Here is a 16361-nt window from a genome sequence, read left to right as displayed (position 1 = left end):
TATTTGAATCATGTTATCGTCTTGTCAATATATAAGATTGTGTTATGAAAATGCCGCTGAGAACAAAATAATGATATGAGATAAATAGAGACACAATAAATATTACTTCGCATTAATTATTCAAATCTAATTTTTCGATATGTTTAATGCTGCAATCAAACTTTACAACTAGTGCATGTACATCTAGTCTTTTTAACCAGTAGCATATTGCATATTGTATATATACCTATGTACGCTTTGACATGATGAATCATTTGGACGAGGAAAATAGGTTCTCTTACACACCCGTGGGCGAGAAATACATGTGAGATAATTGGTGTCAAACATATGTGTGAGATCGAATTCCAGGCCAGTGATTGGCTACTCCATGGTGATGACCTGAGGTCAGATTATGATCATGACAGCAAGTTACTCCTGCTTCAGTCGAATGTTAACCAACGTCTGTGTAGAACGTTATGGGTTTAGAGTCTCTACCCCCAGGATGCCAGAGATGTCGCTCCTCATCAACCTTCGCTTCGAAGTCGGATAAAACTGGAAATGCATCACGCACACTAATACACTTCACAGTTTTGAATTATGTGGGAAAGTCCCTTTTCTGTGATATCCATTGTCATTTTAGGCATAGTAAAACTATTGAAAGTGACCTCCTTAAATATAGGTACATCCTAAATTTCGCTATTTTTGATACTTTATTAATACAATCACGACGTTCATTATTTATTCGGCCTATATGTTTAGAAATCTAAATATCATATATTTACTCGGAGAATTGAATTTAAAAAATAGCACACCAGTGAGCATGATTAGATTTCTATTTTCTGATTTCTGTTTTTCACCAATTCACTAATGATAATTCTGAAACGTCGCCGCAAAAGGCTAGAATCATTTAGAATCTAGAATGTCTGCAAAATACGCAAATGCGAACGCCGAAGTGTACTTTCCGCCATATTGGATACAGTGTTTACAAAATCACAGTTCAGGTAAGCCGGTTATAAGAAGCCTATTTCATCAAGTATATTTCAAACTCGATGCATACATCCCTGAATTCCTCATACAATTTAGAATCAAATGACAAATGGTCTTTGTCACCAATACAAATTATCTAGTTGAAATCAAGCGAAATACGTAGGTGTGGAAACGAACGCTGTGCTCGGAAAACTGTACTTGTTTGAAATGTAAACAAATCAAAATTCAGATTTTACACTGTGTAGCATTCTCTCCTATTTTGAGAGATTCATTCGTTTATTTGTTGCCGATATTAGCGCACGTGTTTGAGAATATTCATGGGAAGAGTGTGGTAGCACGAATAATGGAATTAAAATTATACATATTACAATAACAATAAAAAGGTAAATTCAACAGAAATCGTGACAGTTCCCGTCCTTTGTGTTGGCATGACACCCTCGGCGACGGTAGATATCTGCATTTCCCGACTAATTCTCTTGGTTGCATTGGAAGACATAAAAACAAACATCAGTATGCAGATTGTCAGAATGTTTCTGATAACTTACGTGACACATATTTGTATATACGATCACTCGATCAACGAAAGAATCCTCCTCTTAAAAACCCACGTAGTGTACACGCCATTTTGTAAAAGTCTGTCACTAGTAGTGATGTCATACATTGTTTAATTGTTGTACATATTTGGTAATTTCTTTGAGGTGAAAATTATTCACTCGGCATCATGCAGGTTCACTTATTTTTTTTCTAGTGTGCGTTATCATCATCGCCTTGATAATCCAGCAACGGATATAACGGAAACATTTTTTGTAGAGTTCCATTATTTATGAGTAGTAAGCAGGTAAACAGTACGTCGGGTGACGTCAATAATGACCGTTGTGTATTAATGCGCCACTGCGATCACGAGAATGGACCAAAATGCATCGATTCGATGCAAAAAAGGTGACATTTTAGGGTGTGTAAGAAACAGAATACTACACTCGTGCCTGTCACATACCATTAATCTTAAAACCCGTTTCAAATGCGTATCTAACTCGCCTGCGCTCGTCAGATACGTTTTGAAACAGCTCGTTCTAAGATAAATGGCATCTGATAGACACTCGTCTAGTAATCGCCATGGAACATGATCAAAGTCGTATCTACATATGTATACATCTTTCTTTTCATAAAGCGAAGGGTTTGAAAGAATTAGACTAATGATTCTAGGGAGCCGATACATGTTCCATAATTATTTGGAACGGAATGTTTTCCTGGCAACTGTTTGTAATTTACCTTTGGTAGCCGTTAGGATAACCAGGGGAGACAAACTGTATTGGACTGCGCCCTGCAGGCATCGTAAGGATGCACGTTGTTGCTGATGGAGATATAATGATATCATTTTGAAAATGTCATAATTACACGGAATTCGATCGTGTTTTTTTTTAATTGCAATTCATCGTCATATGAATATATATAAATATAAATTATATATTTATACAGGGGCAGGGGTGGTCCGACAACCCACAAATCTCTGTGCAGAGATGCGTCCCCTGGACATGCCAGAAACCAATAAATGCGCGTTCGAATCCCGGTTCGCTCAAATTACGTTTTATATTTGTCAGCACCATATACCCGTGTTCATGGGTTTCACAGAAGTGTTAAACGTCTGCATGACTTTGGACTTTCCATACACATTAAGCTTTTATGCCGTGATTTAACAGAAATAATCACTCACTATATATATGCATGTGTAACATTTGAACGCATCACGGATGTTTCTGATATAAATTCAATGAAACCGTGTTGGTCAAGAACATGTTTGTTTGACATCCCCATCGTCTTTCAGACGATAATTGAAGGGAGCGCATATGTACATTGTGACACTGCCTCAGGTTATTTAATAATACTAATTTTAGTCCATTTATAAGACCATATTTCCACACCACACAGGGGCATGCTCAAAGCACTAATACTACAAAGGTCACTGTCAGTGTTCACTCAACAATCATTGTCAGGTCCCTGGGGAGTATACATCCCAAGCTGCCTATCAGGCGCTAGAAGACAACCACATTGCCATCTCATCCTACCGGGTACCCATTCACTGCTGGGTGAACAGAGGCACATTCTGAACAATGCTACTTGCCCAAGGAGACACCACATGTGATACAGTGTGGGGCAGGACCGAAGCCGTAGAAACTCTCAACACCCAAGTAGCCGAAAGACGGTCACCCATCAAAGGACTGCTGGTGACCGACGTTGCTCAACTTTACCTGATTTTCTAACTGGTGCATTGGACCATGTGACGCCGCAATTCAGTTCATTATAGGAACTATACTGTCCAGATTAATGGTGTTCTAATGCATATCGTAACCTTTCATTGGTATTTTGCTTGTGGTGTCGTTAAGGCAATCCACAACAGACTATCAATTGCATTTCGTATAATGTTGTCTGCGAGAGAGAGCTACTGAGCAATTGCAAGGTTGAGTCAAATTGTTTAGTTTAAACAAACCAGGTACAGCTTTGTACAGCATTTTGAATCCTTTGTAGCTGTTTCTGTCATCAGTTTGTAGATGGACACGCAGTGAGTTCCCCCAGCTGGAAAATACTGGTTGTTGGTGACCACAGAAGGTGCCGATTTCGTCGTAGCCTGGAAATGAAAGCCATGTCAACAATGTGAGGAAGTAAACAGTCAAGAATGATGTACACACACAAGAACTAACCAAACGCATTGCCATATTCATATCTTGGATAATGACCGCTCATTGTGACCCAGAAATATGACGCCAAAGAAAAGCACTCTCATTTTTATTGTTGGTTGACAATATCATTCATCTGTCGATCATAAAAATATAGGATACTATCCCCTATGAGGATATTCTTATGTATGAAAGATCGTAACAAAGGTGAAATAACGTGCATGACGTCACTTTTAATGACATCATTATCCATACGCGCGGGTTAAGGATTTGAGGTAATTTTGGAAAATGGTTAGCCTAATGCGTACGATTGCAAGGTTACTCAAATGAAACTTATGACGTTATTTTGCCGTTCATGTATCAGTACTATAAAAAGTCTGTTTAGCCCACCTACAAATCTGTTAAGGTTATTTAGGCTGCCTGTTAATTTGTTGGAATTGTTTAATCTCATGTTGGAAAAACAGGTATTAAACAACACATATTTTTCGGTTAAGACGACAATTTACAAATAAATACTCGGAATACTGACTACGAGACGACCAGACGTCTTCGCCCCTGAATGCCGATAGCCGGGTAGGGTAACAACAAGTACCATATTTTAACGTCTTTTGGTATGACGCGGCCGGGGATCGAACCCCAGATCGTCAGCCCTCCGTCTTGATGGACGCTCTACCTCTAGACCACGCAGGCGGTCCACATGTTGGTAGACAGGCAATTTAAAGTCAGTTTGTGAGATGGTGCTGATTTAGTATCATCTTCCCGCGGTAAGAGAGTTAACTGACTATAAAAGTCCAGTTTCCACCCCTGTCGAACTAGGCTGGTATTATGGAGTTAGATTTTGGCTGGACTAACGAGTCTATGCATAGTCCAATCAAAATCGAGCAATGCAATCGAAATCCGGGATCGCAGAGCATATCCCTTCTTTTCATTCGTTGTTAAATATATTTGTTTATGCAGGAGCATAAACGTTATACACTTTTTCGGTGTCGGATATGAAAAGAAACATCATAAGCCTTTACACCACTGAGGTAGTTGAAAATTTTCACTTTGACTCATTAATAACTGTCTGAGCATCCAATCAGTTGTCTGTCATGCTTAACGTGAAACTATGCTTTTATGTGGTATCAATGACCAGGACGTTGCCTTCTTGAATCCAACTTCAATGAAAGATGGTGGGACTCATGTCAATCCTGGTTTCACAATAGGCATTTCCACTGTATATTGAATTCCATACAGACACGTAAATACGCGGCTCAATGACAGAGGCAGATGGCATGCGGAAATGAAGGAACAAAAGGAGCCGTATTTTAACCCAGTTTAACGTTACTTCAGATAGTAGACCATTTCCTGACTGCAAAGGGAAATTTATACAGATTGACGCACACTTTTACTTCGCATCGTTTCAGTGACAATAACCGGAGTACTTGAATGAGCACTTGGGTGATAAATTGACGTTATACATTACTACTTGATTAACCCTGTGGTTCCAGTGGACGTGTTTCCAAATACAACATACAGTGATACAGTCTAATCAACTCCAGGAGTGGCATTACAAACAAACATGTAGTGTATCTGATGTCACTGAGCCATCACCGTTTTACCTTTCTGCAATTTGCCGATAAGTCCTTGTGTTAAAGATTCACCATAATTCTTAATGCAACTACGGGATGACTTTAAAGTATTTGAGATATGTGGATTTGATGCAGAGTACCCAAAAGATTGATTTTTTGGCATTCTTAAAAAATAACCAAAGTCAATTTTGTCAATAAATAAATGCGACAAAGCTCATTCCATATTCATAAGAAATCTCTGCTAGCAACAGAGTCCATGCATTGTGCGATTCTGACTATATCAAATAGTGATACCAGGTGTTCGTAAAAAGGTGAGCGTGTACTGCGCCCCACCTGTGGCACGCGTCACAAACATATACAATTGTTAAGTGTGACAATCTGGTACAAGTCGATATAAAGTAGTGCAATGGACATAATTGTTTCACTGATGTGTCCATCCTGTCCCAACATGTCTCCTATAAAACTTTTTGAAGCTTCACTGAGGCTTTGAATGTTGCAACCTTCATCAAACAACTTTTGAACAAGAGTCGTGTGACGCTCTGCATAGAAAGAACCTGCTGGATTGTACCTTAAAAGTTGTGATAGCAGACACCAAAGGGTGGAGCTGCTGGAATCTTGCTCGATATAAATTGAGAGTCGACTTTTGGACAGTTGAAGTCATCCCTTCAGTTATATAGCTTTGTCTTTGTCACTATGAATCCACCTCGTATTTCTGAATCAGTGGAAGTGAATTGGCAAAGCTTTTAAATTAGGTATGACGATGATCTGATACCGTTTGAAAAGCCAATTCAGTTTATCCACCTGAACTGGAAATGAACGGGCCGAGAGAAACTGCCCCATTTCTGGTTTAGATTTAGATCTTTGCATAAATATTCATACTGACAAAATATTATACACAATACTGTATATCAAAAGGGATGACTTCATTTTCCAATGTTCAACTTTGTCTTTATGTCGAGCAATATTGCATTACTTTAAAACAAAAGTTTCAAAACACGTTATGCGAACATGCTCCAAAGTTGTTTTTATCAGGTTTGCATAATTCAATGCCAAAAGTAACGTTTAATGGAAGACAAGTGGATTTCCAAATTTAACACATCAGTGATCAAAATTATGTCCTATAAAATTCCTTATTTTGATTGGTGCCATATGTTACCATGGTTGTTCAGGTGGACACTTGAATTGACTTGTTTCAGCGTGTTTGTGACATGTGCCACCAGTTGGACAGGAAACGACCATCTCGCAAACACCTAGTATCATCACCATTTGATCGGGTTTCCTAAACACACTAATGATGAAGTCGGGGCTACATTAAGTTGCTTTTATTTCATGCAGATATATATATACTTACTGTATTGTCCGTTATATACAGTGACGTAATCCGTATCACAAACCCTGCGTGAGGTACTGCCCTGAAGTTCCGAGTCCTTCGTGAACAATAGAATGACTTGATTTTGTTGTTCTGTTGTAATATTCCAGGTACATGACTGTGTCCTGAAAACAATGCAAGAACTACCAATTAGTGTTTGTTTGTTGCTTAACGCCACACTCAGCAATGTCGCAGATATATAACGGCGGTCTGTAAATAATCGAGTCTGGATCAGATAATCAAGTGATTGTCATCATGAGCATCGATCTACGCAATTTGAGATAACATGTATGAACCAAGTCAGCGGGCCTGACCTTCCGATCCCGTTTCTTGGTCGCCTCTTTCGACCAGCAAGGTCGCATTTTTCGGCCGTTATGGGTTGCTGAATACCTTGTACTGTCAGTACCGAGTCAGTTCATCTTGTGTATATTGAACAGGATTGACTTAGTCCCCTTGAAACATCTTCCCAAAGCAAGGGAGTTAACTGACTGTTCAATTCCAGTTTCCACCCTTGCCGAACTAGGCTGGAATTACTGGGCTCGATCGTAGCGCTTCCACTGGCTATTACCAGTTATGTCCCTTCTTAGCCTCTCCTATGGACCAATCAGATTCCACCTCTCGTATCACTTGCTTTTGTTTCACACAAAATGGTGGCGCCAAGTCAGGACGATCTGATCGATAATCAACATCTATATTGTGATAAAACGGGTCTTACATCGCGAAATGCATCAAATCACGTGAGCACCTTGATCAAAAACATGAAAAGAATTGGAAAATATCTGCTGACAATGAGTTAGCGGTGCACATGCTTTGCAAATCCTGCAATCGACCGAAATCTGCACGACAGTTTACGAACCGGATTTCGATTTCGGTGCGCGATTTTGATTGGACTATGCATAGACTCGTTAGTCCAGCCAAAATGTAACTCCATAATATACCAGCCTAGTTCGGCAAGGGTGGAAACTGGACTTTTATAGTCAGTTAACTCCCTTGCCTCAGGAAGATGCCTTGAAAAGGGTTGTGCATCTTTAATTTATCCTATTCTCAATTCAAGGTATCGTTTAATGTAGGGTTGTATCTTATCTGTGTGGCAGTCAATAAATTTAGTTGCACTTGCTAAGTTTAGTTGTTTTCTTTCTCTTCAGCTAAGTGTTGAATCATGGTGATACATGTCTTCGTATCCCAATTGCGATGACGATGCTCATGGTGTCAATCACTGGATTGTCTGATCCAAACTCGATTAATTACACATCGCCGTCATATAGCTGGAATATTGCTGAGTGCGGCGTTAAACAACAAACAAACAAACAAGCACTAAAATCCCACGAAACAGAAGATACCCTCTGTTTGTAATGTTTGGTATGTGGAATACAGGGATAATTTGCTATTAGTCTGCTCTGTAGTTACAAGTTACAGGTGGATTACTTACCACAGAAATATTGTGTGTAGCCGAACAAGCATAAATTTAATATCAATATATTTTTAAATCAATCTAAATCAATTAAACATCTAGTTCGTGGTACATTGTTGTCAGTACAATAAGATTTGAGTGCTTCACGTCGATTGTTATACAAATTTAGCCATGGGCAGATGGCCTACACATTAGAAGTAAACTGAAGTGAATTGAATGATATTGTCTAGTTGTTTGAGCTAAAAATAAATAAAAGCTCATTTATTCACACACTTATATTCAAATAAAACTAGAATCTACAAGTACATATAAGACATCGACTGGAATAATACCTTTTGTTTTTGTGTTTTTGTGTTAGTATTAACAAACGTGGGATAACAGACCCTCTTTTTGTCAGTCGTACCACAACGTATTTGACCAGATTTGGATATATTTGATGTCATAGTCGAAATAGTATTAAAACTTCTCACGGCAGGTAGGTGTTTGGGTATCCAGGCGAGGTAAATATCTTGCCGGTAGAAGTGGCCACGAGAGATGCATCGCATGCTGCTCTCCCTGAGTGAGATAAGGATATAATGTGTATGACTCACATGATGCGTTTGCATTCATTCAAGGAAAGTTAATATTATTAACTGTATATGACAAATTATACCACGATATTTTAGAATCGTGCATAAAAGGTCCTGTCTGCTGTGTCAAATCTATGTCAGACAACGAAAGAAAAAAAAATTGTTCAGAAGCATTTTTTTCCACCGGTAGGCAATAAGCAAAACTGATCTTGTTTCATAGTAGTTGTTAAATGCCTTTTTCCGCTTCGTAGATTATTCAGGTGTGGCAAGATATTAGGCAGAGATCTCTATCTGATTGGGCAATTTGTGACGTCATATATCACTGGCTACACTGCTAGGACTTCTTGTCTGTAAAACGTTATGACGCCAGGACAGTGGTGTGTTCTTTACAACTAACCAGTACAAGGGTCGCTTCGTTTTGAACAGTGCTGACATGATGTCTGTGCTTGGTCATTCACTGTGTTATTTGAAGTGGTTCCAATATTATTTTATTGGTTATAGTTTCCGTGACACTCAACCAATGCCACGTTATTAACCATGCCCGCTATCACCAAACAGAAAAGATCATAACAATATGATTGCCACGTACTTTGGTTACATTAATAAGTGTAAATAAAACGGCGAAAGGTTGCGCACGTTGCGAAAGAAAGCAGCAATCATGGAGCCAGACATACGAGGGGCGTTCAACTTCAATGTAAGACCAAGTCGCAGAATATCTTTGGCACTTTTATTTTTCAATATAACCTCATTCACCTCAATACACTTATTCCATTTGTCCTTCAAGCTTTTAATACCAATTTTATAGAAATCCGCAGATTGGCCCTCTAACCACGCCTCTGTGACAGCCTTTATGTCCTCATCATCCTGGAAGGGTCTTCCACGTAGGACAGATTTCATTTGCCGGAACAGGAAATAGTCACTGGGGGCTAAGTCTGGGCTGTAGGGTGGGTGATTTAACTGTTCCAATCCACATTCAGATATGGCGGCCTGTGCAATTCTCGACTTGTGAACCGGAGCATGTAAGGAACTTTATTACAGCGCGTTGTTCATGTTTGAGAGAATCCATGAATGTGACCACCCTTAGGTGAATAAAGCCATCACATCTAACTTATTGTTGTGTCTGGAACGTGTTATGACACGTGTCAACCTGATGCTATGACTAGTGTCACTCCGGCCACAAGTTGACATTGTTTGTGTAAACACAAATGCCCAAGTTGCAAAACATATTGAACGCCCCTCGTATGTTCACCTTCATATTGTACAGTATTAAATGACGTCACAAAACATTGTCATTAATTCACTTACCCTCTGTTTCATAATATCGAATTAAGAAACCCCTCGTCGAAACACTGCCGTCAGTCGTGAACACGGCGTGAAAATGCTGGTCATCATGGGTAATAAGATTCCATCTTTTGTTTCCACAAATTTTGTGTAACTCGGTTGAAGTATGATTAGCTGTTATGGAAAATGAGAATGGCTGCAATTATTCTTGTTGATAAGTAGTTAGTAAGTATGTGCTTACAAACATAAAACATGTGAACAAGCCTATTTTATTGTCATATAGAGACCACGGAAGATATACGTGTTACTTCGTGTACTTTGTCTGACGAATATTTTTAATTCCACGCAATGTCCCATTGATGAAAAACATTAAGCAATGACATAACATTACAATCAGGTAATGGGCGTTTTTCAAAGCATCTTTTACCCCCTTAACATAGTCAAACAATATATCCTGGAGCATATACACCAATAATTATTTCCACGTTACCGTTATTTGTGACGTATATGGTCAGGACGTCCTGTCTACAGGGGAATGGACCTTCGATATTGGTGTACACCATGTCGAGTATAACTCTGTAGCCTCTTGTTTGAGGATAGATGTCCCAGTAACAGTTGTCATTGCTGCAAGAAATGTTTGTAAGAAAATATAGCTATATGACTCTACAAAACACAATGACTAAACTTGTCTAGATCTTCTTCGCAATGTTTGAAATATCACAAGATCGTGCTTTAAAGAAGAAAAGATCATGGAAATAATATTCATACATCGATTCACATGAATCTTTGGGATGATCCATGACTTTGTCCATGCAGCACCACAGTGTTAAACACTTGACACTAAATACACTCATTATTATTTCAGTGGATGCTAATATCTAGATATTGACCGCTAATAAAAAAAACACATTAAAACTCGTACACGAATATCATTTTACCTACTTTCTGTAATTGCCTGGGTAGTTAGGAGACGTGAAGTTCAATGGTTCCTTCTGGGCATAAAGTGTAACGTTACACGCACCTGTAAAGAACACGTTCACTGTAAACACTTGAACATGGTTTTTGTAATGACTACTTTCTTTTCATCATATTGACTCATACACAGACTGTCTAATCTCCTTTAATATTTGTTTCTCAACGTTCAGAAACGTGGGATGAACCACCTTGCTGGCTTGACTCATCAAACGGGCTGTTTCATACAATATAGAACATGATTTTCCACCATCACATGTACCGGCAAACAAACAACACTCAATCATCAAATAATGAAGGACTTTATGTGACTTACAGCCAATAAATAGCATTAAGCGTAAGTTTAAATAATATGTAATATCATAATAGCCTATTTTCATGATAACCTAACATTAACGTGCACAACTGTATGAAAACCATAACATTTATATACTATATTAAATTCAGTGAAACGCGTTTACGGTTAAGATATAACATATGTTTAGGTTAATCCCTGTCCACACATATCATATGTACTTAATGCGGGTATATACTACTCAAAAGAAGTTAAGGATCACCTGATTCTTTCATATTACTATAGTTAATCTCTCATGCCATGGCAGATTAACTTTACCAATATGAAAGAATCGGGTGATCCTTAACTTCTTTTGAGTAGTATATAATATCACTTAAACGGCAGCTATTATGTGAAGTGTTATATGCAGGTAACATTGAAACAACATTGCACAACTGCGTCATCGCTACATCTACAAGTGCTGCTGCTAGTAATACGTGCGGTGAATAAAACGAATTTCACTTATGTATATGTTTCCGTAATGTGTAAACAGAAATATATGTCATTATGGATATGCTATCCTCGGGATTATTGTATCATAAATCGAATTATACTAATATACTATTTGATTCATGCAAACGAAACCAAAATACACATTTAACTCATATATATTTGAAATGTCAACCTCCGCATTTACCATGCAACTTTCGAAAATATTGTAGAGCTTACTCAAGCAGGGTTCTTGGCAAGTCGATACACCTCCGGAAAGGTAGGCTAGTTAGTACAAACGACCGGTGACAAATCTTCATACAGCTTTGTTCCCCGGATAGAAATTTAAATGTATCAGTAATGTCTTCCGAATTAGGTCTATTTACGATTGATTTCATGATGTAAAATGAAAACGCAAAATAAATGGATTTTCATAGGAACACAATCCAGAGGATAAAGGGCAAGTACATGTAAGTTGAAAAAAAATGATTGCAATTCTGTTGCGAATATCAATTTTGCTAGATATCAGTCAATTTCCGGGAGAAAAAAAATCGTAATATTCGTATAAAGTTTTAGATGTCCCAGTGAAAGTGTTGATATCACGCGCTCAGTAAGGGGCTTCCAAAACAAACATATCTGTTTGTCTAGTAGAGGCCACTATTGTGCAGTTATTGCATTGGTCAGTGTAGCGTCAGCGCTGTTAGTCCTACTGCCGGGTAGCTGCCGGCGATAACAGGATAGGGAACAGACAGACATCATGACAATAGTTTATTTACATCTCTATCGCAATTACATAGAACATAACTATTATACATACTATTCAGTAAAACTATATTGCGACCAATCGCCCTGCGATGTATGACAGATGATAAAGCCACTCAGTTATAAAATAATATATTATTGATGAACACAGTCATTTATAGAGTGTTGGGATATATACCCAATAATACAATTTATCTGGACCTTAAAAGGCGCACATGCGCTAAGATATTGCAAAAGGTTTTGCCTACAGAAAAATCATGTCGTCATTTGATTAAAGTAGGGGAAGTTGTTGACTTGTCGATGACACTTTAACGCCGGGCCGTATGTTGTAACACTTCCGTAAAATATCTTCACGTAAAACCGTATATAAAGGACAACTTAACAAATGAACAAGGGAAAGCGACCCGGTGACATTTATTTCCTTAACAAGAATGTAACCCGCCCAGTGAACACTTCAATAACACAAATAAACAGCCTCAAGAAATCAACGTACACATTACGTTATCCGTATTTATCTATTCTGTCCATATCTCACTTGATATAGATTTAAGGAGCTTTATTCGTTCCATATGAAGGCAAGACTATAAATACTTAATTGAAACACATTTTCAGTCTCGATGTTGCGAGATGTAATATGACGATTACACATGTAGCCTTTATAAAAGTGACTTCCAGGGGAGTATGTATGCAAGGAAACACATTACCTTTCATCACCTGGGTTCTGTCTAACTGGTTACTGTGCGTATGCACCCATTAAATGTGGGGCGTAGAAAGATAGAAGGTTTGAGAGAGCTTATCCATGGACCCTAAATACATGTATGGTAGTAAGTGTCAATGGTTTATTGCATCATTTATTAGAAACAATTGTATTACGTCACGCTATCCCTTTATTTGAAGATGGACAGTGCTCTGCTGTTAATTTGGGAATCATAGGCGCTTCTAATATTTACAAAGAATCAATTCACACAGATTCGACATTTCTGTCACCTTTACCCTGGCTATGGCGTGAAGGTTATTTATGTTCCTCATACCAGCATTACACCAGTCGGACAAGTAAAATAAATGTTAGATGTTGCCTATTGCTTTACCTCAAAACGGGATCAAGTATCAGTATCGTGACATGATCACAATTCTGATTTACCTCCAAGTTTATAACAGTGCAATGTAAAACTATATATTTAGGTTCCCTCTATTCCCTCTGATAACAACACACTACCTCATCATGAAAATCAAGAAATGACAGATCTAACAAAGTCCGGTAACTAACGCAAGCGGTCCCGACAACCTGAACCACAGATTACCTGAATATCAATAGCCACGTGCACTGCTCTAAGTCCATTATTCAATTTATCTCTTGAACAAAGCACATTACTATCAAAGTGGAAAACTAGGACATGTAATGCCGTTGACAAAAAGGAGATAAATCCCACCCTTCAAACTTCGGACTTGTTTCACTGATATAAATAGGAAATAATGTATAGTTACTTTCTTGAGCATAAACTACTTTCCAAAAATCAATCGTTATTCATCCACACAAAAATGCGCTACATCCCAACTGATCAAAATTTACCATCAGAATGTAAAGTCACATGATGATCACAAATACATCTTTGCATGAACTCCTCTGATATTTCTAGTAGGCATTCGACAGCGTATGGCACACAGATATATTGCATAAACTTCAACAATATGGCATTACTGGTTTATTATATAAAGATATCTGTCAGATCGTTGCCAAAGAGTATTTATTAATGGTAGTTAATCAAGTAATAAATGCATCAAGGGGTCCCCCAAAGGTTCTGAACTGGGGCCCTTTCTATTTATCGTTTACAGTCATCACTGATCGGCTTCAAATTGTTACTGGATTATTCACCGATGAAACATGCAAAGGCACTTTATCGACTGATTCTATAAGTCTTATCTTAAATCAATGGGAAAGCACATGATTTGTTACTGAATTCTTCTGAGATAAAATATGATCTTTTTTAGTTAGAAACAGGTTCGGGGTTATCCAAATTGACTGCACATATTTCAATTATTGCCAGGTCAACAGCAAAAATGATTTAATTTAATGATGCGTAAATTTAAAATTACTTAAATAGACGCAATTTGTAAAAAATATATCTGACATATACAATACCTATTCTTGAATACTCATGATCAAGAGGTGTGAAACTGTTCTGCCTATAATGTCTGTTGTTCTTGAATTAATACAGCTTGCTGCTGCTTAGCATTGTTACAGGTATGACCAAATTTGTATCAAGTTTAAGTTTTGTATTTCTGAACGGGTTGGCTACCACTAAAAAGAGAAACAAGAAATGAAAAAAACTTACAACATCCAACAAAATAAAAAAGAATAAATGTCCTTCATAACTTAATGATACTTTACCTCGTAATAGACCAACTGCTTCAAAGTATAACCTACGTAACAATCATCCAAAAAGTTCTCCTTTTGTCAGAACAATCACGTTTTAAATGTCATTTATAAACGTCTAATTAAAACACGAATTGAAAGTGTTAAAAAAAGTACTTCTATAGCTAAATGTTAAACAATAATTTATCCCAACGTTATTGGAGCTCTATAGTATTTCAGTTATCAGCAATCTGAAAGATGATGTTTATAGAATTAATTTGTCTGACACTATTTTTTGCTTTTGCGGTTCACAATGTGAAAATGCTTTAACATCGAATGTAAGAACTATACTTCAAAAGAACAACCTTTGTTTATCAACATCATTAATATAGTTGCTCAGATGAATTAAGCAAACATTTAAGTGGAAACAGTAATTCACATGAAGAACAAAATAATGCAATGTTTAAATATGTCCATCAATGTATTGTGGAAAACAGCAAATTATGCAGCAATTACATATTTTATTTCAATTTTATGTAATAACAGTTATTAATCACCGGCTACGTCTCTATTATATCATGTCTTCCATGATGCTTGCATATTCAATTATACATGTTGTTAATAGTACAAAAAGTTTTAGTTCAATCTCCTCTGTATTTATGTTTGCACTCATTTGTTGTTGTTGTTAAAGTGAATCACCAATACTGCATGCAAATACCACCGATTAGTAATAATTCTTTAGCTTACGCTCTTGAAATCATGTCCAAAAACGCCACAAGTTTACTGCATTATATATATAAACGTTCCATATAGGTCATTTTGACATGGGCCCCCTGACATATATATATATGAAGCCAAGCACGACACGCTCAAAGTGGAAACATTAAGCTATAGCGTTTCCGCCATCTTGTTTACACAGTTGACTGACCGTGTGTCTCATGTACAGATTACACATTCTTTGCCTTACACAGGAGCAATGTACCACCTGTAATATACTTCCAGACACAATCAAATTCAATATATGTCCAGTGTGTCTCGTCATCATTTAACTAAATAGGTTACCTTTATTGATCGGGCGTGCTGTTACATACATATACTGCAGTTATGTAATCGACATGAATGAATGAATGAATTACGACCTGTTTAAATGTGTTTGAATGGTTATCATTCTACAAATAATCAATGTGCATATGTTATAACGAATATATGTTACACCCACCTGAGACCAGCGGCCCAAACAGCAACACGCATACTCCAACAAAACAAGGTATGTTCATAGCGACCTCCTATTGTCGCCGACAGTTCTCCCTCGAAACTGACACTATTCCATAACAATGCAGTGTTCCGATGACAGCCGTGTAGTGCAATACTCAGTCAGGTGTAGACACTGAGGTGACGAATGTCTCGCTCGAGGCTAACATGACATACGACACCCTGGCCTGAGATGACCTTTTTCAACATCAGCACAAAGCCTCGTGTGCTGTTGAAACCTGGGGAGAAAACACAACTCTTTTCATCTTGCGTGGAAAATGCTTTTTAATAAAGGAAGCTTGGGTCAACCACGAGAACACGATTAGGTCTCTGTCATTCACAAGTACATGCATTTAGTGTCTCAGAGCTTGTGCTGAACTGCTAGTACCAAAACAGTTTCTCCAATAGAAGCATTTATCAC

General features: G+C 37.8%; 1 protein-coding gene across 3 annotated transcripts in view; it reads right to left on the bottom strand.

The window, feature by feature from the left end:
• LOC124141874 (cubilin-like) overlaps positions 1-16192 on the bottom strand; it is a 42893-nt gene extending 26701 nt beyond the window's left edge. The window contains exons 1-8 of one of the 3 annotated variants that reach the window (XM_048388286.1): positions 15909-16192; positions 10782-10860; positions 10330-10463; positions 9864-10013; positions 8460-8544; positions 6561-6703; positions 3452-3589; positions 2236-2317 (exon numbers count right to left, since the gene is read on the bottom strand). In XM_048388286.1, coding sequence (XP_048244243.1) covers positions 2236-2317; positions 3452-3589; positions 6561-6703; positions 8460-8544; positions 9864-10013; positions 10330-10463; positions 10782-10860; positions 15909-15966 — 869 coding nt within the window. In that variant the 5' untranslated portion in view covers positions 15967-16192. Of the gene's footprint in view, positions 1-2235; positions 2318-3451; positions 3590-6560; positions 6704-8459; positions 8545-9863; positions 10014-10329; positions 10464-10777; positions 10861-15908 lie in introns of those variants that run through there. The other 2 variants (XM_048388284.1, XM_048388285.1) reach the window with 2 other exon arrangements.
• Positions 16193-16361: the final 169 nt, after the last annotated feature.

The sequence above is a fragment of the Haliotis rufescens genome, unplaced genomic scaffold, assembly GCF_023055435.1.
Source record: "Haliotis rufescens isolate VD_foot unplaced genomic scaffold, xgHalRufe1.0.p SCAF_7, whole genome shotgun sequence".
Classification (NCBI taxonomy): Eukaryota; Metazoa; Mollusca; class Gastropoda; order Lepetellida; family Haliotidae; genus Haliotis; species Haliotis rufescens.
This window is presented reverse-complemented; position numbering and strand designations above follow the sequence as displayed.